The 27,754-nt window shown below is 43.9% G+C and overlaps 3 protein-coding genes across 7 annotated transcripts in view; 1 reads left to right on the forward strand and 2 right to left on the reverse strand.

Annotated features, from left to right (window-relative positions):
* SEC31B (SEC31 homolog B, COPII coat complex component) overlaps window positions 1–1,290 on the reverse strand; it is a 31,309-nt gene extending 30,019 nt beyond the window's left edge. For all 3 annotated transcript variants that reach the window (XM_036223302.1, XM_036223304.1, XM_036223303.1), the window contains exon 1: window positions 915–1,290. In XM_036223302.1, coding sequence (XP_036079195.1) covers window positions 915–999 — 85 coding nt within the window. In that variant the 5' untranslated portion in view covers window positions 1,000–1,290. The remainder of the gene's footprint in view (window positions 1–914) is intronic.
* A 2,663-nt stretch (window positions 1,291–3,953) lies between these two features.
* Window positions 3,954–8,598, reverse strand: NDUFB8 (NADH:ubiquinone oxidoreductase subunit B8). The gene is made up of 5 exons (XM_016124257.2): window positions 8,465–8,598; window positions 8,081–8,207; window positions 6,714–6,813; window positions 6,142–6,297; window positions 3,954–4,136 (listed from the first exon to the last, which is right to left on the reverse strand). The coding sequence occupies exons 1-5, from the start codon at window positions 8,547–8,549 to the stop codon at window positions 4,044–4,046; spliced, it is 561 nt and encodes a 186-aa protein (XP_015979743.2). The 5' UTR covers window positions 8,550–8,598; the 3' UTR covers window positions 3,954–4,043.
* Window positions 8,599–8,710: 112 nt separating this feature from the next.
* On the forward strand, window positions 8,711–23,674 carry HIF1AN (hypoxia inducible factor 1 subunit alpha inhibitor). 3 transcript variants are annotated; one of them, XM_016124254.2, is made up of 11 exons: window positions 8,711–8,899; window positions 12,128–12,190; window positions 12,279–12,327; window positions 12,518–12,736; window positions 13,025–13,275; window positions 15,191–15,339; window positions 17,083–17,228; window positions 18,010–18,116; window positions 18,526–18,589; window positions 18,825–18,935; window positions 19,788–23,674. In XM_016124254.2, exons 4-11 carry the CDS (start codon window positions 12,560–12,562, stop codon window positions 19,830–19,832), a joined length of 1,050 nt encoding a protein of 349 aa, XP_015979740.1. In that variant the 5' UTR covers window positions 8,711–8,899; window positions 12,128–12,190; window positions 12,279–12,327; window positions 12,518–12,559; the 3' UTR covers window positions 19,833–23,674. The 3 variants fall into 3 exon arrangements, with proteins under 3 accessions (XP_015979740.1, XP_015979741.1, XP_015979742.1); XM_016124255.2 differs by lacking the exon at window positions 12,128–12,190; XM_016124256.2 differs by lacking the exons at window positions 12,128–12,190; window positions 12,279–12,327.
* The last annotated feature ends 4,080 nt before the right edge of the window (window positions 23,675–27,754 follow it).

A 27,754-nucleotide genomic window follows, 5' to 3' on the forward strand; every position in this document is an offset into this window, starting at 1 on the left:
GCATCGTGTCTTTGTTCACCGTATTATAACTGGTGCCAGAACAATGTCTGGCATAGTGCTTGATAACATTTGCTGAATAAATGCAGACATCCCTTTTAACTCCATAGTTTCCAACCCAATTCTAACACATATTCAAGGTTTGCTAGACCATATCCCAACGGGCTAGCAAAGTGGCAAAAAAAAAAAAAGAAAGAAAGAAAGAAAGTTTTTTAAAAAGGAAGTAACATTGAACTTGAGGGAAGAAACTTGAAACCCACTAAGACCTGCCTGAGCAAGCCACAGGCAGGTTACTTTCAATCTACGAAAACAAGAGATAAGTATTAACCTCTAATGTACTTTTCAGCTTGAAGAAAGCTTAAAACTGCCAATTTAGCCAAGATTTCCAGGAAAGCCTCTAAATACTGGAGGCTCCATAAGGTGACTTCTGACAGTATCATACTAATCATACCATACAGTTACCAGTGCCACCTGCTGGTCAAAGCCATTTTCACATTTCTGTGGAAAGAGGCCTTAAAATTAGGAGTTGTGATTAGCACTGTGCACTACCATGCATATCTCATTTAATTCTCACGATGGTTCTATGCGGTAAATACTATTATCATGGTCATTTTACAAAAAAGAAAACTGGCTAGGTCAAGATGCGAGCCCCTATCAGCCTCCAGGGCCCAGGGCTTTTAAGCATTATACTAAGTCTAAACTAGACTAAACTAGACTCCATAAAGCGTTTAAATCCGCACAGTCTAGCCTCTGGGAAGATGGACTTTTAATCTACTTTGTTCAGAGACTACTGTTCCTATAAACAGCCCCCGCTTGAGGTCAGAATGGGCAGAAGCCAGGTTGTTGAAGGTGGGAAAGCAATGACCATTGAAGAGCTGGCTGAGCGGACTCTTGCAGTGATGGAGGGCACCAGTTACCCTTAGCAGTCCGGTCCCTGTGGGCAGAGGTCAGCAGAGCTTCTCTCCGGCTTTCACCGGAGCGCTGCGCGCAAGGGTCAGTCATGACAAGCCTTCTCGCTCTGGCAGGGGGCAGGGAGCACACACTTGGAGCGAACTACCAGGCCAGGACATGTCAGGGCCCAGGGCGGGCAGTAAGGCACGATGGCAGTGCTGAAGAGGGAGCCGGCGCGGCAGGGGGAGTACAGCCAGGTACAATTTGAGGGCGGGCGCAATATGGACCCTGAGCCGGAGCCCGGGGCGGGCTGGGGTCTCGGCGGAGGGCGAGCCCCGCCGAGGCGCTCTCCCAAGGAAGGAGCGGCGTTCCGGCTCCCCAGCACGGTCTCCGCCATCAAGGGCCCCAGACAGGCAGGGAAAAACCAACCTCCCGAGAGAGCCTAGGCCAGGCCAGAGGTCAGGCGGAGCGAGCTAGGGCCAGTCTTCACAAAGGGCTTCTGAGCATAGCTGGGTGCTGAGGACGGCGGCTGTGGAGGACCAAAAGTAGTGCTGGCCGGCAGGGCATCGCCGCTCACACGTACCCCAAAGCGCGGAGCGGAGGATGCAGCTGCCCCACGAAGAGGATATAATAGGATTATATTTAATGGGTCTCCCTCCCCTGTCCCGTCATCGCACAGTTCTGCCACAGCAGGTCAGATCCTGCCACCAGTAAATCTGGTTTATTCAATTTGTGCTAGGCTCCAGGGCACCCTCTGAAAAGGGAAAATACTAATTCATTATCTACTTATTGAAGCGGAGAAAACCCAGCCCCAGCTCCAGGAGCTCTCAGTAGAACCCTAATTGCAATCCAGGCCATTAATAGCGATGAGTGACACACTGCAGCCCAGCGAGTGGTGCCCAAAACTATTGGTTGAACTAATTAAGGGCTATAGGTGTGCGGATGGTGAGGTACCAAGGGCTTCCTGAAAGGTTTTGGGGTATACGAGACTGGTGTTATATCTTGGAGCTGCAAGATAGCTGATGTCCCAGCAAGAGGAAGGGCCCAACCGGCTTATAGCCACCCTGCCCCTTCTCATACGGATAGGGCTTGATACAGATTGTAGAATACCAATTCAACTCTGAGGTAATTGGGAGTTACTGAACATTATGAGTAGGGATACAATAAAATGTTATATTTTGATAGTAGCTCTATGGATCCCCTTAGTGAGAAAACAGCTGGAGGCAAGGACTCAGATTAGGAGACTAATAGAACAATCCAGGTGCCATGTGACGAAAGCCTGGATTAATATAGCGGCAATGTTTATAAAAGAAAACTGGACAGGCTTTTGTGACTGATAAAGGAGTTGGAGGGAATGTGACAGATCATACATATTTATGTCGAGGGAATTATGGTATTTCCAAATAAAAATGGCCTGTAGGAAGCTGCAGATCTTAAAGTTATTTGATTCAACTTTCACGTAATCCATGAATTCTACTGTATTCCTGATATCTTCCAAAGATGGTGAGCTGTTACCTTATGACAAGGTCCCAAGTCACTGGGACAATTCCTTTCAGGTGGACTTAGGAGTTTCCAAGTACCGCCAGAAGACAATTTAGGGCATTGTCTGTGCCTGCCTACTTTGCACTAAGTCCTCACTAAGTATTTCTCAGACTTCTTAGCACAAGTGGATGAGACCTGAAAGAAAGTAAACAGGGTTGAAAACTGAACCTTTGGCATCACCTCAAATAAGAGAATAAGGCAGAAGTGTCACTGATCGAGTGACAGCTCTGAAAGAAATTTGAACCGAAGGCATAAGGTCACTTTCAAGCAGGACTTTTTTTTTTTTAAGTGCACTCTTCTCTCAATTTATACTTCTCATGAAATTCTTTTCACCTTGTTTTATAACTGCCAATCTCTTCTTCTAGGTAACTACTTGAAGGCAATTATTTTGTCTTGTTCAACTTTACATCCCCAGGGCCTTTCAGTGTCTGATATATATAAGGCACACAGATGTTTGTTAAATGATAACCAAATGCTCTAAAGGACAGAGAATGAAGACATATAAAAAGCTAGTGGAGATTTTCAGAGAGGCATTTCAGAAGTTCTCACTCCCTGATCTTATAAGTCTTTTACGGCCTGGACAACCACTAAAGGACCCCTTAGCTCAGGGATCCCTGACCCCCAGGCTACGGACCAGTACCAGTCTGTGGTCTGTTAGGAACTGGGCTACATAGCAGGAGGTGAGCGGTGAGCAAGCAAGTGAAGCATCATCTGTATTTTCAGCCACTCCCCAGCGCTAGTATCACTGCCTCAGCTCTACCTAAGATCATCAGGCATTAGATTCTCATAGGAAGCACTTGTCCCTAGTGCTAAAAAGGTTGGGAACCACTGCCTTATTTAACTTGAATGGACTTGCTTCTATAGATCACATTGAATGTATGCTTTATGGGTCAGGTTTTCAGGAAATATTGATTGTAATTTAAGAAAATGTCTGCAAAGGGAAGAAGAGAATATAAGTTGGTTCACTTAAAAACAAATGCATTGAAATAGGATCCTCCAATATATGAATTTCTTCTAAGGTTGTTATTATAGGAGCTCAGATGAATCATTAAGGTAACATAAGCCATGCATAGGTTGAGTAATAACTCAATGAACTGTCCTCTAACTCATAAAGGTTATATTGGCTTATAAGAAGCTAGGATTCAGAAGTTGCTTTGAAATGATACATATTCTTATGAGAGAAATAGGATGAGGCAGTCACAGCCCTAGGCCAGTCCAAAACACACTTGAAACATGTTAGAATACGATTTTTTGTCCAATTTTTTTCTTTATTTTCAAGTTTTTTTATAAAGTTAACTATTATTAAAGCTTTTTATGGGAAATAAATCTTGTTCCAACTTGGGAAGTCAGGAACAGCTTCCTCCTTCCTCAACCCTGTAAGTGGGAAAAGGAGCTAAACTCACCCACCTGCTGCACAAATGGAACCCTTAACTCCCTTCATAGTCCCAGCAAACTAACAAATTAACATCTTTCTGGGCTTAACTCCCCCCACCCTGGCTATTCCCAGGGAAATGAGGCACAGACACCAAAGCACTAGGTTTTATTAGGGATTTCATTAATGTTAAATCTGTAGGAATTAGGAAGTCAGTTAGGAGCACAAAGCCCATGAAGCCTCAGATTTCATAGTGAACCACCGGCTCAGGCTCTTTGGTGGGATCGCCGCCTCGTTCCAGGTACAGATTATTATAAGGATACTGCTTTGGCCCCTAAGGAAAAAACACAGGTCAGCAACAACATACATCCAGCCAATACCTAGCTACATCCCCACTCCAAGTTAAAAGTCACGCATAGTAAATGGGTATGCAGTAGCCTCTAACCAGCACTCCTTTACCCAAGGCTGAAAGAAAGCCTGGATTTTAAGAGAAGTGGCGCGCCCGTGCGCGCGTGTCTGTGTGTGTGTGTGTGTGTGTGTGTGTGTGTGTGTGTGTGTGTGTGTGTCAGAGAGAGACAGACAGAGAGACAGAGAGAGAGACAGAGAGAGAGGGGAGGGGCGCGGTGGTAAGGAAGGGAGAGGGAGAGAGCAAGCGTGCGCATGCATGAGGAAGAGCTTTCTAAATGAGATGATGCATCCATCCATCCCACTCTCTCTCGGGGTCGAGACAGACTCAATCTCCTTTAAGTCACTCAGCCTCTAATGGTTCCACCACTAAAGTGGCCTAGCAAATGAGGCGTGCAGGAGCAGCAGTGGGGGAAAGCACAGAGGAGACACGGCTGGGACATGCTTTAGGGGCTGCTGGCTTTACCAACAAACAGCTGTCAGAGAACACAGCTCAAGGGGAGGAGAAAAGGGTGATGTGCTTACAGAACTGAAAAATGGAAGAGCCACACTGTGTTTCTTGCTCTCCTGAAGTGAAGTTAGTGCTCACACCAGCCCTCCATGCACTCTCCAGCCTGGGGCCCCTGGGGCTTGCAGGAAGGCTCGTGTCAGTGCACACAGACATACCAGCTACCATCAGGACATTGATTATCTCTGCAGAGGTAGCACTGAGCAGCCAACTGCAAACACAGCAGCCTCCCTGCTTTCAGTTCCCTTCTTTACAATCTATCCTGTAGACTACTCCTAGATTAATCTTTCTAAAAACCTAGCTTTCATTATGCTGTTCTTCAGTTCAAAAATCCAGCATGGCTCCCAGCTCCCTATAGGCAGACTAAGTCATCACTGTATCCCCAACCCTTAGCATGGTCTGTACCTAGTACACGTAGGGGCTTCATAAATATTTGTTGAATTAATTCATTACTATACTAAGTCCAAATCCAACAGCCATTGAACAAAAGCTGCCCAACCTAACTGATCAATGCACCTCACAATAATTTTTAATACAGCAATCCACACCTGATTTTCCAGGACACCGGAATTACCTGGGAATATTCACTCTAGAACACCACTGTGGAGCTACTGAATTAGGCTATCCAGGAAGTGGAGCCCAAGAATCTAAATCTTTAGCAGCTCTCCAGGTAACCAGTGTATTTGGTTATCTAGGATCTCTTTTATATGCTTGTTCTGCTCCAGCTAACTCACTCTTCTTTTCCTTCCTTTATTGTTTTCTCTTGCCCTAAATGTTCTCTCCAACTTCTCCCCACCATCCAAAGTCTATATATATTTTTAGCGTCTAGCATAGCATAACCCTTAACAGCACTTCATATCCCTTAGCACATGCATTCACCACACAAATACACAAAAACTGTGCTAAATTCCTATATATCTATTCATATATTGCTCATCATGTCATTTATCTAAATTTTCTTCTTATCTAAATTCAATTTCCTTCTGACATTTACATCCTCCAAATTATAATTGTCTATATTTACTACAGTAAACACTTAATTGCTTTCAGTACCCCGCAGAAAGCACACTTCACTCCTCCAAAAAGGATAAGGCTTCAGCTCTAGGTTCCATGACTCTACCTTGAAAGATCACTTGCTGAAATATAGTTGCTAAGTACAGTCCCCTAATGGCAACTCTGAGAGACTAGCTGGCTTCCACATTCTCATTCCTCACCGAGTCCTAAACTGTTTCTTCTCACTCAGACTGATCCAAGATGTAGGCATGAAGCAGTGCTCTGGTTCTTGTGCCAGGCCAATGTGTAAGGCCCTCTATAGGCCTTACCAGAAGCCAAGTTTGGCATTGGCTGGATCTCTTCTCGAGACTGCATTTCCCCAGGAGACGGGGCTAAGTAAATACACCTAAGGGAGCACTTCTCAGATACTCACCACAGGCTGGTAGGAGGGGAAAGCCTCCCCGACCCAACACATGAACAGCATGAAGGCCACGAAGCCGAAGAGGTGCTTACACATAACACTCCAAGAAACAGGTGTGGGGGAGGTGTCTACACGGTTCCTGATATACATGTCTAGGTCCCAATGAATCTGAAGCAGAAAGGCAGATAACTGTTACATACAGTTCTTCCTGCAAAAGGCAGGCAATCCAGAATGATCAGAGCCTGATAGAAGGTTTGACAAAGGCATTCTACTGCCCTGGGCAACATTCTGAGAGCCAAGCTTGAGATACTCCGACCCAAGGACTAGATGCTGGCTTATGTCTAGGTTCTGCTGACCAGAGATAACTCAATCATGGATGTTTACAACATTCACTGTACAGAGCTTGTTTAGTCTCAGAAGTCTCATTTCACAGGCCACACATGGAACCTCATATTCAGATCACTGGATTCTTCCTTAGGCAGAAAACCTTAGTATTACTTGGATAGAGAGGTGCTATTTAAGCTAAAGAATTCCCAGGAAGACATTAGGGAGAAGGAAGGTTAGACGGGATATGGTTCTCTCACCGGTTCACCCCAGTTCAATCTCAGATCTGGATGGTCCCAGTCATACCATGGATCCCTCTCATGCTGTGAGCGGGCTGGGAGCTTCGGATAGTCACCGTACCTAAGAGACAGCAAGAACTTCTAAAAGGGGCTCTAAGCATCATTCAGACAATTCAGAACCTCCACATCTCAAAGATAAGAAACCAAATGACAAAGATAACTGCCTCACCTAAGGACAGAGGAACTTTCAAATCAAGATCTCAATTTGTAGTCACTAAGCATAGAACTAACCACAGAAGTCCAAATTATAATTCAAAGTTCATGTCAAACTCTGAAACATAACATATAAGCTTTTACCTTTTTTCCAAAAAGAAACAAAAGTCACTTTGTTATACTGTGAATGTTAGAAGGGAATTTAGCTACCAATCACACTGATTCCTTCATTAGACAGAAAATGAAACGGAAGTTTAGTATCTGAACACAAGGTCACTAGCTAACTGGAATACAAACAAAAAAGGTACAGATTAGAAAAGCATTCTTTTCACAGCATGTGTTCCTCAACCACCCAGTTGGCCTACATCTCGGAGTCTCAAACCTCATGGAACTTCTTGTTAAGCTGGGTTTTCCCCCAACAAATCCAGGTTTAACTTATAGAGACTGCTCCTGAGGCTGCTCTGGTCCACAACACAATAAAAGACAGGAAATGATTACAACTAGACACATGTCACAGAAACTGATTGGAAAACGAGACAAATAGGAGCTGCTGAAACCACAACTGAAAGAATGATGTTAGGATAGAAAATGAGGGTGATGGTAATCACTTCATAGAGTTAACTACAGAGATGTTATGTGGCTGGGGTGAGAGGTACATAACATCAATAGGAGTAAGGGAGTTGGCTGTTTAATCTGCTTTACAATTGCTATGATTTCTACAGCCTTAATAGTAAAGACGCTTTTTAAAAGAGAAATAGACACACAAATATAGAGTACTCCATCTACAAATCGGGTTCTCATGACAGGAGTTCAGCTCTAGCCTGGTCACGTGCCTGGATAGCAGCACCTGAGCCCAGCAGATGCTCAATCCAAATGAAACCTTGCGCTCTGGATGGAGCCAAGGAAGGTTCCTGCGATTCCGGGGTCCTCGAGGGAACTATTAAAACCTCGCTTCCTCATTTGAGGAAACAGCTTGAGCCAAGGAGAAAATTGAAGTACTCTGCTGCAGCTGCTCACCCATCCCCTCCCCCTTCCCTCCACCGAGAAAAGCACCCACACTATTGACTATGAGGGGTCACGGGAAGGTTCGGGGGAAAAGGTTCAGAAGCAAGCCAGCTAACCCAGCCGTTTTCTCCCATCACTGCCAAGGTGTGAGCCGACCCGCTGTATCTCACCCCATGCCATCATCCGGATACGGCTCGTAGTCTTCCACCCGCATATTATATTTCTTGGCGGCGGCGGCCCTTTCTTCTGGGGTCTTGGGATAGGGCCCCGGGAGCATGTCCTTGGTAATGTGGGAGGCTGGAGGGCAAATACGACAGGTCAGGAGGGACCCCGTTTCTCTTGCAGCCGCGAAGGTATCAAGCTGCAGTGCCTGCGGAGACTGGAGGCCGAGAATTCCAAGAACCCAGCAAGATCCTCCACGCGCTTTTCTGGACATACCAACTCCACCTCCGCCCCAGCCTGGGCACGGCCGCCGCAGTATCCCACCCTCCTCCCGACGCACCAACTCTCAGGCATCCCCTTCCTACACTGAGGCCTCGCCTGTTCTCACGGACCTGTCCGTGCACCCAGCGGCACCACGTTCAGGGATGCCCTTTGCAGCCATCGGACTCCCAGGACTCCAGCCCTGGCCGCCGCCATCTTCACCTTCTTCCCGTTTCACCCCGCACATGCGCAAAGGCCTCCCACGGCGGCTGAGCCGGACCAAACGCGTCGGAGAAGGCAGGTAGTGAAGAAAAGTCTTAAGGGTTCAACAGAGCAAGACTTCAACGGTGCTGGGAAGCCAGAGGAGAGATGAGCGGATGGTTTGAGGCAGAGAAGGAAAGGAAGAAAGGGAGTAAACCAAGCATGGTCGCTGCTTTGATATTTCAGATTGCTGTGCCTCTTTTAACTCTCAGTTGACTTAGACTCATAGGGGATAATGAAGACTCGGAACCTGAGCTGCTTAGGTGGACAGCCGACCCACCTCCTGCTGGAGCAGTACAGATAAAGTGAGCCTGCGTTTATCTTTTACTGCTTGCCTTTTCTCTCTCCTTCATTAGCACTTACTCCTTTCATCTCCCAATGTGATCATTCTTCAGATTCAGCCCTGGTCTTGCTTATTCTTGTTCTGTTTTCCAAATTCGTTGATCTCTTTCACTTAGACGCGCCGTGCAACACATAAAACGACCTCGAATTGTCTCCTTAGTTTCAGTCTGTGTTTACATACCAATGTCACCTCAAACCAACAAATGTAAAATCAATCCTATCACAAAAGGCAGGTTTCTGAAGTCTCTGATTTGCTAACACTCGGATAAATACATTAAAACCAGAACACAGTTAACAAACACTAGCTAACAGAAGAATGGGGAATATTATTATATTTGCATATGAATATGTTTTCCTCTTATTCACACAAGTGGGATTTGCACATATTTCCAGGAACTTTTAGGATAATGACTGTTTTGGAGCAGAATCCATTATTATAGACAATTCTCAAATGTACATCAGAGCAATAAAAAGTGATATATACAATTCCATATATAAATTTTAGGGAGAACTACTTCATAACAACTTGCCCTCTTGTAAATGACCGTCGCTAGTTGATGTTCAGCATAATTGGACATTCCGGATTCAATTGATAACAAACCCTGATCTAATTTGGATAAAAAACAATTGAGGTATTATTTTAAGAGATAATTCACATACCAGAAAATTCACCACTTTAAAGTGTAAAATACAGTCATTTTTTAGTATATTTACAAAGTTGTACAGTTATCACCACTATCTAATTCTAAAAATTTTCATCACTCTCAAAAGAAACCCCTATTTTCTGTCTCTCTGGATTTGCCCATTCTGGACATTTTATATAAATGGAATCACAATATGTGGTATTTTGTGTCTGATTTCACTTACCATAATGTTTTCAAGATTTGTCCATGTTGTAGCATGTATCAGTTCTTCATTCCTTTTTATGGCCAAATAATATTTCATTATATGGATATATGACATCCTGATAGACATTTGGGTTATGTCCACTTTTGGCTATTATGAATAATGCTTCTGTAAATACGCTTGCATAAAATAGGGTAATTCTATGTTTCACTTTCTGTGGAACTACAAAACTGTTTTTCAAAGTATAGCTGCACCATTTTACATTTCTGCTAGCAGTGTGTGAGGCATCCAATTTCTCTGCATTCTCAACAAGACTCGTTATTGCCTGTCTTTTTTATTATAGCCATCCTAGTGAATAGGAATGTTATCTCATTGTGGTTTTGATTTCCATTACGCTTATGACAAAATGTTGAGCATCTTTTAATGTGCTTATTGATCATTTGTGTATCTTCTTTGGAGAAATGTCCTTTGTTCATTTCTTAATTGGGTTGTCTTTTTTTTCGTTGAGGTGTAAGAGTTTATGTATTCTAGGTGTAAGTCCTCTATCAGATACATGATTTATAAATATTTTCTCCCATTATGAAAAGGGATTGCCTTTTCACTTTCTTGATGGTGTCCTGTGGGACTTCATTTTAATCCTGAAAGGTGTTGGGGTTTATCAAAAGCTTTCTCTGTGTCTATTGAGATGAGCATGTGTTTTTTTTTTTTTCTTCTCTTAATATTTTTAAGTTTTTGGACATTGAACCAACCTTGCATTCCTATAATAAGTCCCACTTTGTTGTGGTACATAATCCTTTTATATGGTGCTGGATTTGGTTTGCTAGTATTTTGTTGAGAATTTTTGCATCTATAGTTAGAAGGGATATTGGTCTGTAATTTCCTTTTCTTGTGATGTCTTTGTCTCATTTTGCTATCAGGGTAATGCTGGATTCATAGAATGAATTGTGAAGTGTTCCCTCCTCTTCTATTTTTTGGAAGAGTTTGTGAAGGATTGGTGTCAATACTTTTCATCAGTGAATCCATCTGAGTCTGGGCTTTTCTTTGTGGAACATTTTTAATTCCTAATTCAATCTTTTCACTTGTTATAAGTCTATTAAGATTTCCTATTTATTGTTAAATCAGTTATGATAGTTTGTGCTTTTCTAGGAATTTGTCCATTTCAGCTAGGTTATCTAATTTTTTAGCATGCAGATGTGTGTATGTAGTGTTCTTTTATACGCCTTTTCATTTATACAAAATCAGTAGCAACGTCCCTTTCTTCATTTCTGATGTTAGTCATATGAGTCTTCTCAGTATAATTTTTAAATTCCCAATGTTGCATATTAATATAGTCTTGTAAAAATTCAAACATTGAAGATAAAACTAAAGCTTCAATTGCTACTCCCAGCCCCAAGCCCTCCACAGAGGTAACCCCACTATCAGTTCGGTATAGCATAGTTATTACGTAGCATAATTACATAGGTAAGCCAGTGTATTAGTTTTCTATTGCTGCATAACAAATTACCATAAATTTAACAGCCCCAAATAACACCAATTGATTACCTCATATTTTCCATTAGTCAGGAGTCCAGGCATGGGTTAGCTGAGTCTCAGCTCAGAGTCTCACCAGGCTGAAATCAAGGTATTGGTTGGGACTGCTATTTCAACTGAGACTTTGTGTCTTTTCCCAAGCTAAGTGGTTGTTGGCAAAATTCAGTTCCTTGTAGTTGTAGGACTAAGGTCCCTGTTTTCTTGCTGGCTGTCAACCAGGAGACTTTCTTAGTTTTTAGAGCCTACTTGTTATTCTCTCCCACATAGCAGTTAGCTCCTTAAAGGCCAGTAGGAGAGCTTTTATGGTTTCGGTTCTCTCTGACTTCTGTCTCTGACCTCTAGACCCAGATTTAAAGAGCTAGGTCATGCCTATCCAGAGTAAATCTCCCTTTTGATGAACTCAAAGTGAACTGATTGGGGACCTTAATTACATTTTTGTCATATAATACAATCTCATTGCATAAGTAATACCCTATCACATTCATAAGTCCTGCTCTCATTCAAGGGAAGAGACTTATACAGGTCATGCACACCATGGGATGGAAATCTTTGGATCTATCTTAGAATTTGGCCTTCAACAGCCAGCCATAAGAACTGTGTAAGTAAACAATAGTGGTAGTTGATAGGGCCTTTTATAACCAATATAAATTGTTTGAAAATGTGGTATGTTCATGGTTGACAAGTAATAATGACATTAGTCCCATGGCAAAAGTATCTTCAAGTAGGAAAGAGGCAGAAAAATCAAATGATGCTAAACAAAAGAAAACCATCTTTATTTTTAAAAGAATTCAATTTGCCATATATCTTTTGCCTAGGCCGTCAGAGCAACCTTTGCCCAACATCAGTCTGACAATTGCTTTTCCTTCTAACTTCCTTAGGTAGGTCAAGAATTTGCTTCTCTCCCCATCCATTAGTGTAAAGTTTAATTTTTCACTAAACATGCCCCTTTCTTTGCTTTTTGTGTAGGTCTGGGCAGAATGAGGCGGCAGTAATATTTGGTGACTTGGTTAACCAGGTGATTACCCCTTTTTTTTAGTGGGACTAATGTCTGGCCTAGGTCTTCGTGGGTGGAGCCCAGGGTGTAGAGTTGTAGGTCACCATTAGGAGGAGCTCCCACAAACCTCCGCTCTGTGTTTTTAGTGTTTCTGGACCGCTCTTTCTCGCAGCTCATCTCTATGGTTTGTGTTGTGTTTTATTTGGAATAGGCGGAGCTTCCGGTTCCGGTGGGGCCGTCCCTAGCGGCGGTGATGGAAGCTACGGCGGTGGAGGCCGCGGCCTCAGGCTCTGGAGAACCCCGGGGAGAGGCTGAAGCCCCCCTCCCCGCTTGGGATGAGTCTCAACTGCGCAGTTATAGCTTCCCGACTCGGCCTATCCCGCGTCTGAGTCAGAGCGACCCCCGGGCAGAGGAGCTCATCGAGAATGAGGTAGGGGGCGGGGCCGCGTCCGAAGCGGGTGGGGGAGGGAGCAGGTTGAGCGGAGAGGTCAAAGGCAAACGGTTGTAAAAGTAGGGGACTGGCAAGGCCGTGGACTAGGATTTGAGGCTAGCTGGAGAGGGAAGCGATTAATTACCTTAAATCGATAAATGGGACTAGGGAGGCTCGTGTTGGTTAACAGAAATTATTCTCAAGTTGTGTAGTGGTTGGAATCATGGGACAGAAATCCACCAGCTTCTTGGGACTACTTCATTTGTTTACACCGGTGTTTTTGCTTAGGAGCCTGTGGTGCTAACAGACACAAATCTTGTGTATCCTGCCCTGAAATGGGACCTTGAATACCTGCAAGAGAATATTGGCAACGGAGACTTTTCTGTGTACAGTGCCAGTACCCACAAGTTCTTGTACTATGATGAGAAGAAGATGGCTAATTTTCAGAACTTTAAGCCAAGGTCCAACAGGGAGGAAATGAAATTCTATGAGTTTGTTGAGAAACTGCAGGATATACAGCAGCGAGGAGGGGAAGAGAGGTAAGTTTCCAGATGTTGGTTTTACATTGGCTCTCAAGCGCTATTTTCCTTTCCTTGTGCTTGTTCAAGAACATAGAATAGTTGGATGAGTTCTCTAGATTGAGGGAGGAGAGAATGACGAGACTTGAACTGTTCTTTGCCGTTTTCATAAAGTGAGAGCCACAGTTGCCTAGAAGGATCGGTCAGGTAGGTGAATGAAGTGAAATGAGTGAAGCTGGGTAAAAACTATGATGAGGCTGAGTGCATACACCCTGTTCAAAGTGGTAAGTCATTACTTAATTTGCTTCCATTTGGAGTGCAGTCTCAGGGTAGCCATATATTACGATTTTTCAAGAAAAGCCAGAAATTAGGATATTTAAGTAAAATCTTTCAGATTTTTAAATGTGAGCAGTAAATTCAGATTTTTTAAAATGCTGGAGGCTGGCAAACAAAAATGTCTCATTTGATTTATCCCTGAGACTGCCAGTTGCAGCCTGTGTCTTAAGATATTAGGCTGGCTGGGGACAGTTCAAGCTGAAAAGTTTTGTAAATTGTTGTGATCCTGGGGTGAAGGATATCAGGATCTTCTAGTTTAGGGAAGACAAGATTAGATTGGTGCGGGGGGGGGGGGGCGGGGGGGGTTGTCGGGTAGGGAGGGAGAAAGGGCAGGGGAAGGATTTTGATGTTCTATGTTGTACTAGTGCTAGGAAACACAAGACACACACACATGGGAGTGATTCTTCCTCTCTGCTTTTTTATCCCTGTTTACGAGGACAGCCTCTTAGGTAGGTCCCAGACAGTATTCTGTCTCACACTAGAACATTGCATCTGGGGAATTGCTTTCACTAAATACTTCATGGTGAATGACCATCTCCATCTCAAATTTGGTACCCATCCCTGGACTTCTCTCTAGTCTCCTGCCTCAGTTCTCTTCCCGACTCCCTATTATCAGTATATAGCTAAGTTAATGCATTTGAAATATCTTTTTTTATCTTTCTGACACTTAGTTGTCATAATGATAGAACTTTGACTAAAAGTTTCTAAAATCTGAACTATGATTGATTTGTTATTTATATCTTATAAAGACTGGTTTACTTCAGTCATCTCATACATTAATTTCCTCAAAATTAACACAGCATGCATATATGCTCATGCACACATACACACATCCAGTGTTCAGACTGAGGTTGATTTAAGCAGTACTGGTGGAGTATATAATTCCATTCAGTGAACATATGTGGGTCACCTGGAGGAGGCTGTGCTCTGACATCATCATTTTCACTTTGGGACCCAGATTGCCCTAGCAGCTACTATCTGAAACTTTGCAGTTGCTGTGGCAGAGGGAAAAGATGCAGTGGTAGTGTGTACTGATTCTTAAAATTATAGTTTGGAAGCAACACAAGTCATTTTTGTAGACATTTCATTGGCCAAAACAAGTTAAATAAGCAATCCTGGTTTCAAAGGGATACAGAAGAAAAATTTCCCACAATGAAGGGACCTAGGTCTGGGTGAACAGTAATACAATCTATCACAGTGTCCATTAAAAGCCATTGGGGATGTCTTGGGGCTTGAGACTCTGCAACAAGGCGGATTCATCATTCTGAGGTCTGTGACAGGCTTTGAGGAATCAATAATTGTGTGAAAGTTCTGTGTATACCTGCATTTTTATGGGGAACCTTCCTTGAATTCTTAAAGGATTTATGTTTATGCCGTGACCAGAAAAGGTTAAGAATTACTTCTTTAAAATAAAAAAATTTGATATCGAACAGAGCTCAAAGAAGAAGTAAGGATTCAGTTTTGTGAGAACCTGTGTTGTTTAAGATTCTTCTCTGTGGGACATGCTGTTGTGGGTTTGGGCTTAAATTTCCAGATGTGGGGAGGCCCTGCTAAGGGACCATGTGTACATGCACTAATGGGGTCTTCTTGGGGAACATAGGTTGTATCTGCAGCAAACACTCAATGACACTGTGGGCAGGAAGATTGTCATGGATTTCTTGGGTTTTAACTGGAACTGGATTAATAAGCAACAGGGAAAGCGTGGCTGGGGACAGCTGACCTCCAATCTGCTGCTCATCGGCATGGAAGGTAAGAAATTTTTCAGAAAGCAGCATAGCTTGGAGTCATACAAACCTGGTTCCTAATCCTGTGCCCACCATTTATTCACTCCATGACTTAGAGCAGTCACTTTCTTAAGCCTCAGCCTCCTCATCTGCAAAAGGAACATAGTATTCTACCATTATGAAAATTAAATGAGATAATGTATGTTAAGTCTTTAAGCTAGTTTCATGTATTCCAAAAAAGAAAGTTTTTTCCTTTCTTCATTTGCTGTGTGTGTATACTTAGATATCTTTGAAATACTGCTCTCTATTAGATCTGTCTGTATTCACATTTTTATCTCAGTTAAAGAAGGAAAATTATTTTTTCAATATAAATTGAACCTTGTCTTCTGAATAGATAATACATGTATGGGGTTAAAGTCAAAAGATGTAAATAGGTATATAATGATAAATCTTCCACTCCTGTTTTCCATTCTCCTAGTTCCCCGCACTGAAGGTACTTCATGTTATTCATTGTTTGTGTCTCTAGAGAATTTTATGCATACACAAACAAATATGTGAATATGTTCTTTTTTTTTTTTCCTTTCGAATAAAAGAAGCCTTTAAATTCAAATCAGGAGGAGGAGCTTACTTAACAGCCAGGAACTTTGTTTCAGTTTTATTTTTATTTCCACGAGTAGCTCAGTGCCAGGCCCATACTTAGTAAGTGGTGAGTAAATTGGGTTGAAAAGAAAGCAGAGTAATTATTCATTGTCATTCACCACTGGGCTCTGAAATACCTTTTTCCCCCTTTGATTGTTCTTTCTTCAGCTTCAGCCTAAACCTACCCCTTTGAAGCCAGCTCCTGGTTTACCTGCCAGGTGCCAGTTCTGGTTTACTTGACTGCATTTTTTCTGTTGCCTTTTTATCCTGTGGTGGAGTGCAGGGAAGCGAATCTGTCAGGTAGAGATTAAAGAGCAAATCCCCTTTGAGGATGCACAGGAACTCTCAGCACTTAAGGCAGCTGTTTTGGCTCACTTTGGTGGACCTGCGGAATTTTTTCTAAATGCCATGGCCTACAGAGGGCCCTTCAGCTCTCAAGGATAATGCAAAGGATAAATAACAGACGTGGCCTCAGTTATAAAGAGTAGATGGAGCATACACACACAAGGGCAGAACTAATTCAGGATGGCATTTAAAATAATTTGTCTTATCCAAATTACACAGCACTCTTTAGAAGTTTGATATGCTTCCACCAATGAGAATCAACAGCTCCAGTGTTGCTCTAAGAAGTGTTGCATCCCATAGGTGTGTTGAAGTGAGAGGAAAGGTTGAGAATCTTGAGCTCCAAAAGAGCTACCCAAAGCGAGCACATACTTAGGCAACTTAAACGACAATTTATCCTTGTTAAATAAGATCACGCATGCATTGTTGATACCATTTATTTCAGTTGTTTTTAACTCTTCTTTTGCTGCCATTGAATTCTTGCCATAGTCAACAAGAGTATAGTTATATATTACTTTGCTAGACTTGTGGGTATAATTTTGATGTGCCGTTGCTTCCAGAAAGGACAGCATTTAAGCCATCAGTTAAGAAAGTCTACTAATTGATTTTAAGTCCTTATCACGAGACTTATTACTGATTAAAAGTATAACACCTAACTTCCTTAGTCGTAATTGCCATCTCCTTGATTCTACTTGAAATTTTGATTAGGAACCCTGAACTGAGAGGGCAGGATGGGTTTCTTTCTAGCACTGGGCTCTGTTCTAAGAAAATGTCTTTCTTCCTACAGGAAATGTGACACCTGCTCATTATGACGAGCAACAGAACTTCTTTGCTCAGATAAAGGGCTACAAGCGATGCATTTTATTCCCTCCAGATCAGTTTGAGTGCCTCTACCCATATCCTGTTCATCACCCATGTGACAGACAGAGCCAGGTGAGCTTGTGTGATCTGAGGAGGGCATAGAACTCCTTGGGGAGCCAAAGCTGGAATGTCTTCCCCCTTTCCCTGTGATGGTATGCCAGGTTTGGACAAACTTAGAAGATAATTTCACAATGTAGCTCATTTATTCCAGGCCCCTGTTGTAGCCCCCAGATGTTTATGAGTACCACCATAGAGCTGATTCTAGAGATGATGCTGATAGAATTTGATTGGGTTACAAGTTCATGGAACTAAATGTGTATGTCTCCATTGGATTAAATAATTGTTTTCTTTTGTTGTGGATGCAACTTTTTGATGAAAAGAAGGGCAAATAGAATTGAGATATGTTACTTAATGTCTTCTCTGGATCCAAGTGAGGTGTATGGTTGACTTTGTGGCCAACCATAGAGTTCTTTTTCTTTTTTGAGGTGAAAGCTGCCTAGCTACTACATGTAGGAGTGTTGGCTGGTTTGAATATATCTTTAGGAAAAAGTTTCTGATGGTTAGGTGAAGGATGAGTCCTCATTCCTCATCTGCTGGCCATGAGTAAGGTTTCTAACCTGAAAGCTGTGATGATTGGCTTCTAACCTCAGGAGCACTGAGGCCTCAGATTCTTTTTCACTCAACATTTATATATGGTTTGTCTTACATCTTCTCAGAGAGTGTATGTATGTTTAATATGTGTTGTGTCTTCTGCTGGATATAAACTCTGAAGACATTTTTGACACATCTTCTTTTGACTACTAACTAGCACATAAAAATTTGGTAATTTTTTTCTTTCTCTTGGACCTCTCAGGTGGACTTTGACAATCCTGACTACGAGAGGTTCCCCAATTTCCAGAATGTGGTTGGTTATGAAACAGTGGTTGGCCCTGGCGATGTTCTTTACATCCCAATGTACTGGTGAGGAGGGGGCTGGGGCTGGGGTTCTTGGGAGCTTTCTTTTTCAGTTTCCGGAAAGCCTTATTTGTGTCTATTCTGAGTTGTGGCAGGATTGGCCTTATGTTATCTACAGAAAGGTTGGCATATCCGGATGTGAGCATACTGAACATGGGGGAAATGACAGCCCTGTCTCTAGGACAAGATGACAATTCCTCAGGTCCAAACTGGTCCCAGAGGTTTGAGGCTGGAGAAACTGTTCTTGGCTCTTTGGTATTTAGAGATCAAATACCATCGCCTCAAGCCTCAGGGTGTGTTTGACTGGATGAGCAGAGATACTGTCTTTATTGTTTCCCTTAGCTGGGCTCTAGTTATTCATTCTTCTTTTTGAAGAGTATTGGTGGCAAATAGTAGCTTATTTTTTTTCTTGCAGGTGGCATCACATAGAGTCATTACTAAATGGGGGGATTACCATCACTGTGAACTTCTGGTATAAGGTGAATATGTTTGTTTTTTTCCTAAATGGGACTGGGGTGAGGTAGGTGTAATAAATTATTTGGAGGTAGGGTAGGGAGGTTGGCTATCTTTGGGAGTGATTCCCAGGTCTTTGGGGGAGGCGAAGAGGGATGAGCTTGAACTATATTTCTAAGAAGGGAGGATGGTACTCAGAATAGTGGGTGACACTGAAGCCTTCCGTTAAAGGCATTTCCTGAACTGCTGCTTCCTTTGCAGGGGGCCCCCACCCCTAAGAGAATTGAATATCCTCTCAAAGCCCATCAGAAAGTGGCCATAATGAGAAACATTGAGAAGATGCTTGGAGAGGCCTTGGGGAATCCACAAGAGGTATGTGGCTGCCCCAAGGTGGCACTCTTATAGTTCATTGGGCAGTGACCAGGGAAAGTCAGGATTGGTGTCACATTTTCCATAGCACCTGTGAGTCAGTATCTGGTGTCTTCATAGAGGTTATGGGTATGTTCAGAAAATCCTTGTTTTCTGGTGAGTGCTGGGTTTGACTGGCGGATCAATTATAATCTGTTCCATGCTAGTGGTAATGTCCCCCATGGGACTTATGTGCCAGCTAGGGACCCCTGAGGGGATTATTCTGGAATGGGACATGAGCAATAAAGCATCTCCTCACACTCTCCTAGCTGTGCCAGTGCTGCTCTAGGTAATATTGAGGCCTCGCTTCCCACACAGGTATACCAATGACCCATCAGGTAAATGGGGAAAGTTTGTATTTATAACATCCTCGCCTCCATCCTGTGGATAGCATCAGCATCCAGAGGACCTGTGGGGTTTGGAGATGGCATTAGCCCCAGTTGCAGGTGACCTTTTCAGGATATAGAGGCATGTAACATTCTTAAGACACATTTATGAAACATGCAGACAAACACTTTCGGGTGTTTGGGGATAATTAATTATTAGCTTCACTGACCTGTCTTTCAATTTGGTGCTATTTACAGATACAGGATATTGTGAGAGGGAAAGTAATACAAGGTGGACCCAGAGGAGAGGGCAATGTCCCAAAATATTGGGTTCATCTCCAGGAAGAGAGTTGGTTAGAGGGTTTACAAGGTTGGATGAAAGCCTAATCTCTGCCTATGGCTGAATATCGAATGTCTCCAGACACACCCCCGTCCGGCTCCAGGGTCAGGGAATTGGCAGTTCTGACTGGCTCCTCATGTCTCTTCACAGGTGGGGCCCTTGTTGAACACAATGATCAAGGGCCGCTACAACTAGCCTGCCAGGAGTCGAGGCCTCCTGCCAGGTGACTGCTAGCCCGTCCACACCGCTTCATTGATGAGGACAGGAGACTCCAAGCACTAGTATTGCACGCAGCACTTAATGGACTGGACTCTTGCCATGGCCCTGGAGGCAGGTGTTTAGGGCAAGGCAGGGTGGTTGGCACTCCACTCCCATTTGGAGGGACTTCTTACCCTTGCCTCTGTGCCCCAACACCTTCCCTCTCTGCCCCCCTAAAGTCCTGCATTCAGTGTGTGGAGTCCCAGCTTTTGGTTGTCATCACATCTGTGTGTGTCAGTCTGTCAACCTCAAGATGTGTGTGCATGTTATATGCATGCACACGCATGTGTGTATCTTTATTGCACCCTCCTGGGTCAGGATGCCACTTCTGGCTCTCAGCCCTGTCTCCTGCAACTGCTCAGTGCCTCAGTCAGAGAGGAGACACTCTTGGATGCCCACTACATCTGGGCTGCAGGGCCAGAGCTCTCCTGACCCTTAGGCCTTAGGTCAGTCAGCCTCCTTTCAGGTTTCACAGAGTCAAGTTCTAGGCTGGGGTGGGGATGGCTCCTGGGACTGTAATAGAAGAGTGAGAGGGAGGCTTCCCTTTGAGAGCCTGGAGAGCATCCTATGAAAGAGAATTAGACAGGGTTCCAACTTGGACCTTTTTGCTCAAGCCATATATAGAAAAGAGCCTTGGGACCCAAGAACCAAGGATTGTGCATAAATTCCAAATTGCAGACACACATAGCTTCTCTCTTTCAGCACCAGCTCTTGATCCCTGTGCCGAGTACTAAGGGAGTCCTAGCAGTGGCTTCCCTGGGTTCTAGAGGTGCAAGCTTCTGTGTGGATGTGTGTGTGCGTGCGTGTGTTCATACTCGCCTGCCTCTGCTTACCAAGTTTCTCTACTGCTTAATGTTGTCCAGTGGGACATACAGTAGAAACCCCAAGGCAGTACTGCCTGATCCAACCTAAAGCTTTTAAACTCAGTTTTAGCCATTGGATGTTGGTCAGGTTTCACTGCAACCTGCCTGAGGCTGATGGTAGAGCCTCCAGGTCCTGTGACCCTCCTGCCCAGGGCACATTCTCTACGCCTGTGGAGCTTTCCAGCTGAGTAGACAAAATGGGGTCAAGCTTAGGTGGCTAACTCGCCATGTGTCGTCAACCTCACAGCAAGGACAAAAATGTTGCCTTGTTTCTCAAAGCCAGCGCTTCTGTCAGACCCCATGCTAATGTTCCACAAATACCCTCAAAAGCTGGGGCAACAGGTGGAGCAGAAGTGGAATTACCTTTTCTGTTCATAGCTACTCATGGAAACCCCACTTAGGGCTGCAGCTTACAGCTGGGCAGCTGTGCACTGCACATCTTCAAGGGCCATCGTTCACATTTATTCAGTAGAAGTGGGCCCCTAGAATTGCGCATTGTGGCCCTGTGTTTTGTCACCTCCACTCCTATCTCCATGCCCCTTCTCTGGAAGGAAAGAGGAGTTGGAGTCTCTGGGTTGGTTTTTTTCTTTTTTTCTTTTTTTCTTTTTTTCTTTTTTTTCTTTTATTTTTATTTTTATTTTTTTTTATTTTTTTTTATTTTTTGGCCAAAGGTTTACTTAAAGTGTCTGAGCTATGGCTCCTACCTCCAGAGCTCAGTTTACAGTTACAGTGCACTGATGAGAGGACATGCGTGGTGTAGATGTGTGTGCACCTGTATGTGTGTTTTGGGGAGGGGTGTTTATTTGTGTACCCTCTTCTGGAGTTCTCTGATGCAGTGCGGGTGTGCAAACACGGTACCTTCTCAAGTGTAGTTCTTTCAAATATAGCCAGTGCTGGAAATGTGATTGCAGTGATGTTCATCCCTCCATCTCTTTTGGGAAAAAGGAGCACACAAAGAGAAAAGGCAGATGGAGGATAAACTTGACCACAGCCACACTTCGAAAGATAGTAGATTGTTTTCATTCTCAGCAGGCCTGCATTCCTGGCTTAGTCCACAAAAGATACGGGTGATGTGCAGCAGGGAGGTGTGTACTTCTTAGCTGGTCCTTGCTGGGTGCTGTGCTGACACAGGTCTGACCTAAGGTGGCCAAGGGGCAGACACCTTCACAGGATTGGTTCTGATGCTTGAGTAGTATAATAGTGACCCCTGATTATTAGACACACCTAATATGGGTCTAATGTTTTTATCTTTGTCCTCACTATCCTATAAGGTAGGTATTCTCATTTTATAGCTGAAGAAATTGGCTCAGAGAGATTGATTAATGGCAGTTAGGATTTGAATCTAGTACTGTTTAGCTACAAACCCCCTGCTGCTCCTTTACCACCAAAGTTTGTTGACTCTTACCTCCTTCCTTATATGTCTATCCTCAGATCTCACCCTTCTGGGCAGTGTTTAATGTTGGCAGGCTTAACCCAAGAAGGTTCAGTGCAGAGTGAAAGCTCTTAGTTCCAGCCAAAGACAACTGGGGAAAACTGCCAGGAAGCCATATTATGAGTTAAGAGTTCTGGAAGGGGCTATGGGGAGACCTAGTTCTGGATCCCATTGTTACTAGTATGTCCTTGAATAGGTCCCATAACTTTTCCCACCATGCTTCTGCATTGATAGAATTGAAGATGTAGTTCTAGATGATCACCAAGAAGCTTGATTCATGTTCTGCTGCCTCCTTTTCCCCCAATGAAGAGATCATGGCTCTTCACTTACCTGAATTAGGGCCATTCAGGTTCAAATTCTACTTGGGGTGGAGGAAACATTTCTGCATTGGTACTTACCCCTGTCATGGAAGCAGGCATCAAGGGAAGGTAGGGGTCGGGGCCTGTATGGAGGTCAACCGTGTTGCAGGATCCTATTTTTTACACCAGCAGGTACAGAGAAAACTACTCTTTTGTGAAGTCAAATATTTGTTGGGGGGCTGGAGTTGGGGGGGGTGGAGGAGGGGCTGTTTTGGGCATCAGTTGAGCAGATGCCCAGGATGCCTGGGGGAGACCAGCTTCCCCTACAAATCAGAGCTCTAAATTACAAGGTTTTTACCAACGTGAACAGTTGGGGGAAGTCGTCTGCTCTCATTTGCGTAATGGTTTCTGTCACTGGTGATTAGACACAGGATGAAGGAAAAGAAATTTGACAATTAGGAATGAGCGATCATTAATCTGAATCTGTTAGGAGACTGAGAGAGGAAGGATCCTTATCAATGGCCAAGTTCAGTGTTGGGAGACCCTCTCTCTGCCCCCTAGAGACTCAGGTTATCTACACTTTCATTGTTCCCACAAACAGGCTGAGCTGGTCTTTCTTAAGAAAGACTAGGTGGGCCCACTCCCCACCCTTAGGTGGATACAGGAACAGACTGCTACAGGCAGAAGCCAACAAAGAGAGGGTGAGAGAGATGGGTGTCAAATAGAAGCCTGGGGCAAAGAATAACAATGGAATAGTTTGGACACTGTTTCCTGTTTGCAAAAAAAATGTTTTTAGATACCCCACCTGTGACAAGTATTTGTTACTTTCCAACACTGCAGGATGTGGAGAAAACCTGGAGAAATCCTTCAGGAGCTTCTTAGTTGGAGAGTAAACTACATAAAATAACCAGACGTTATGAAGCCATGTATTGTGTACCCTGTGTGAGGATAAGATTAGATACTCAAGGGAGGAAGTAGAGAGCTCTTGCTCCAGGATCCACCCAGCCCCTGGGCTCCCAATGGAGGAACTCTTCACTCTGGGGCTCTGAGCATCCCCCCACAGTGCAGCTGTAGTTATGTGGAGGACACTGAGGCCCCTGTTCGAGCAGATATTAAGAGGCTGAGAAGCCCAACTTAAAACTTCTCCAGGTCTCTGTTCCTCTCTTCTCATTCCTCCTCTGTCTCTTCAAACTTCAAGGACAATATTAATTTGAACTAGTATTCCCCAGTTTTGTGACTCGTATTTGGTGGGTTTCTTAGACTAGAGGTTCCCCACAAGTATTGGTGGGGGAGGGGGTGGGGGGGGGAGGGAGCAGCATGGCATTGTGCTGGTTCTTTATCTTCTCTCAGAATGTGAACTTTCTGGATGGAGCTGTCTCACTCCCTTTGGTAAGTTTCCTATCTCCGGGTCTTCGACCCTTCAAAATTTAGTGCAGAGTTTGGTAGGGAAATGGCCTTCAGTGATCAGTTTTACCCAAATGGTGGATGCTGAGATGCACCTGTAAGTGTCTCGTGGGGTTCCAGAAGCTCTGGCCTGATTTCAGCCCTTGTCCTAGAGTCCCTGCCCACATCTTTGGTGTCTTTGCAAATTGCCTGTCCTAAAGAAATGTCCCAACTTCCCTTTCCAGAGCTCCTCATTTCTCCTGCTCAGCCTACCCCTGCCGAGGCTCTCTAGCAGCCCTTTCACCAGGGTCTTTTTTCCTAGTTACCCTTTTGTCAGAGTCTCCAGACTGCTAGTGTTTCTATGGACTTTATAAGCTCCCTCTCCCTGGGTTCATTGCTGTTACTCTTAATTCCTTTTCTTTTTTGACTTGTGATAGTTTATTAATTGAAGGTTAGTCCATTTGTTCTATGTGTGCTCTGTTCTCTTGTCATTTTTTAGTCTGTTCTGTACATCGTGGTTTAGCTTTTCTAACCCTGGGTAGCCCTTTCCACTAGTCTGCAGCCAACTTTGTTTAATCCTCACCAGTCTTGGGATCCTCAGCAGAACCCTGCTGAACACTTTTTGTGCATTTCTAGGGGAAGAAGCTGCAGGTGTTAGCAGCCTTGAGGCCCAGGGGCCTAGGGAGGCCTCCAGAGATGTGTGAGGGGAGGGTATCTAGAGAGGTGTGAACATTGGAGAACCAGTGAGGGGAGATTGGGCAGGAGACTCCCCAGGAGTGGCGCCTGGCAAGCCAGAGTGGAAGAACTGAAGTTCGTTTTCATCTAAATGCATCTGTGTGCCTTAGGGTCCAGCAGTTCGGGGATGGTAGGCATTTTATAAATGTCTCCTAATTACTCTCAGGTGTTTTTGGCTATGCTCCAAGTCACCAAGTTGAGTTTACCTCTGCATTTCCGCATTTGCTAGAAGGAAACAGCTTATCGAATAGTCATATCAGGAGTGGAGACCTACAATGAGCGAGGCCCTAGAAGCCTGGGCAGCAGGAGAAAGGGACCCAGTGGTCATCTTGTACCCAGGCTGTCTCTTCACTCCTCCAAGTGTTTAAAGTACAATATCTGATTATGGGCCGCCTTCCCCACCTAAAGTCTTGTCTTTAGGTAATATTTTGGGAAGGAGAATTTCATTTTAACTTCCAATGAGAAACATTCTAGCATAGTATTTAAGAGCATGGATTTTGGAGTCAAATGCCTTTGGTTCAGATTTCTAGCATTGCTGCTTACCAGCTGGGTTTGACATAATTGACTTAACCTGTCAGCCTCAGTTTCCTCAAGGGTAATGATATGTGTGGGAGGAAAGGGGTTGTTGAAAATATCTACCTCAGGGTGGTTGGCATAACTGAAACAATGTAAAGCTTTAGCACAGTGCCTGGCAAGCACTTAATAAATGGCCTGCTGCTGGTGGCGGTTATATTTTTTATGTGACTTATTCAGAAACTTGATTTCAGTGATTTCTAAGCACATCTCCAGTGACTCTTTCTCTCTCAAGAAAACCATGGGGAAGAATAAGGAAAATACCCTGGAGAAACCCATACTGAGCTGGGGGCAAATAGAAGCAAGCGCCTTGGTACCTAAACCTGTCCTAGAGGGAAGGAAACAAATGTCGGGGCTCTTCTGCCTGATCAGCCAGACTTTACTGCTCTTCACACCAGCCTGGAGCCAGGGCAAGAAGCTCGCTTTACACGGTCAGGGGTGAGGGCAGCTGAATGAATTCCCACTACACCTGGAGAAGCTGTTGCCAACAACCTCACACCGTGAGACACTGCAGCAGTCAAATCGGGCCCCCTTCGTACAGTTTGATTCTCTGCCTGTCAGTGTATTTATATGTATTTTAAGATTGTTCTAGGACAGAGGGGCATTCAGAAAAATATGAGACTGGGATCTTAATAACTACCATTTGTGGAGTGCCCCGGAGCATTTTTGGAAGACCCTGTGCTCTGCTATGTTCCTACTCATGTGCTCTCAGTTCAGTGGGGGCAGTAAGCACGCAGGTAGCATTATATAGGCACAAAGGAAAGCACCTGACAAGCTCAGGTGTTCACTGTAGGCTTCCTGCAGGGAATAACATACTCTAAGCTGAACCTGGAAGATAACCAGGGATTGGGGAGTGGTAAAAGGCATAAATTTCTCCCCTAAGTTCTCTGTCAGTCCCAAAACAAACACTCTCCTCCGTGTTTAAGGGTTTTGTTAATCATTCCTGGGAAATAGCTAGGTGATGGACCTCAAAAAGAAGAAAGCCCTTTGGTTAGTCACAGAATCTTTGAAAATCATTTTGGTTGCTGGGCCAGGTTTGTCCTGGAGTAGATGGATTGGACTTGCTCATTTGTGGTGCCTCCACCGCCCCCTTCCTCAGAAGACTGGCCTCTGGGACCATCCTGATACCCGCCTTGGAAGAGCTGCTGGACCCATTTAACTCGGACCTCAGCCCAAGGTATATTCTGGCTAGCTTGAATTCTCAGCCTCTTCCATACTGAGATCTCCCTCATCTCTTTAGGTTCTGCCCTAATCTCTGCTACTTCCCTCTTCCCCACAATGAACCAAGCATTTCTGTAGTCCCCCTCTAGCCATATACATCCTCTTTTCTCTGACTATGGTCCCTAGTCCCATGAGTGAAGAAGACCCCTCTTTAGCTTGTGCTAAGCCATTTCTGGACTGCAGGCCATTCTATAATTACCTTGCATTTACCTCTTTGCTTCTAGATTTCTTTGGTCCTAGAAAATTTTGCTGTGTTTTATTTAATTTGCTTAAAACCTATTCACTTGGTGTTGAGGTCAATCCTGCCCTTCAAGGAAGTTGTGCTCCTTAACCCAAAATCTAAGCTACATCTAGCTTAGGTTTTTTACCTCGAGTATATAGCATAGAATGCAATATAGGTAGTAGTTGAGAACAAGGGCTTTATATACCTGCCTTTGCATTCTAGATCTGTCATTCTATGTGACCTTGGGCAAATGGCTACTGAAACTCAACTTCACATGTATGGGTGTAATAATACCTACCTTTTCAGGGTTACATGAAATAAGGAATGTTAAGAAAGGCTTAGCAGAGTAACTCCCATATCAGTCATCACTAGCTTCCAGTGGTCCCAGCCCTTGTCTCATTCAAAGCCTTTACCTCTCTCCTATAGCTTTCTGACTTAAGTTCCTGTTTCTAGTCTCAGGGCGAGTCTAGTTGTCATAAGCAGGGGAAATGGTGTTCTATAATTTCTATAATATTAAAAATCCCCGAAACAGGTCTTGAGCAGAAGCAGAGCCCTAGGCTCTAGGTTACCACCTAATCCCCAGAACAAAGGGTGTCTGTGGAGGACACAGTGTGGCTGAGTGGAAAGAACACAAGGTTCAGGGGCAGTGAACCTACATGTGAACCTCAGATGTATTTTTCATAGGCTGGGTGATTAGGGCCATATTCATCTGTCTATGCTTCAGTCCCTTCATCTTTAAAATTGGCTAATAGTACTGCTACCTTCCATACAGGATTAATGGGATAAGATATGTGAAAATGCTGTCTAAAATGAGCATCATATATTGGATGGGGGTTTAGGAGAACTTTTCCAGAGTGGGTGGGTCACAGAGTTGCAGGAGTTCACAGATTTGATCCTTCTGTATTTTTAACAGGAAATAGTAAAGCAGCATTTCCCACCAAAGCCCTGTTCTTTCACTCTGCCAACATTTGACTAGTACGATTTTGTTTCGATTTAAGAAGGAAAAGCAGTGTGGCGAGAAAAGGCATATGTTTTGGAGTTATGTGGACTAGGTTTGAATCTTGGTTAACTGGTAAGATTACTAATCTCTGAGCTTTGATTTCTCAACAGATCCCCATGTGGCTATTGGG

The sequence above is a fragment of the Rousettus aegyptiacus genome, unplaced genomic scaffold, assembly GCF_014176215.1.
Source record: "Rousettus aegyptiacus isolate mRouAeg1 unplaced genomic scaffold, mRouAeg1.p scaffold_m13_p_6, whole genome shotgun sequence".
Lineage (NCBI taxonomy): Eukaryota > Metazoa > Chordata > Mammalia > Chiroptera > Pteropodidae > Rousettus > Rousettus aegyptiacus.

Excerpts from the sequence above, each read along its gene's own strand:
- NDUFB8 (XM_016124257.2), bottom strand. The coding sequence starts at position 8,549 with ATGGCGGCGGCCAGGGCTGGAGTCCTGGGAGTCCGATGGCTGCAAAGG. Across the intron at positions 8,208-8,464 it reads GCCGCTGGGTGCACGGACAG|CCTCCCACATTACCAAGGAC; the intron begins GTCCGTGAGAAC and ends TTTGCCCTCCAG. Across the intron at positions 4,137-6,141 it reads TCCCCTCCTACCAGCCTGTG|GGGCCAAAGCAGTATCCTTA; the intron begins GTGAGTATCTGA and ends TTTTTTCCTTAG.
- HIF1AN (XM_016124254.2), top strand. The coding sequence starts at position 12,560 with ATGGAAGCTACGGCGGTGGAGGCCGCGGCCTCAGGCTCTGGAGAACCC. Across the intron at positions 17,229-18,009 it reads CATGTGACAGACAGAGCCAG|GTGGACTTTGACAATCCTGA; the intron begins GTGAGCTTGTGT and ends TGGACCTCTCAG. Across the intron at positions 18,936-19,787 it reads CCTTGGGGAATCCACAAGAG|GTGGGGCCCTTGTTGAACAC; the intron begins GTATGTGGCTGC and ends GTCTCTTCACAG.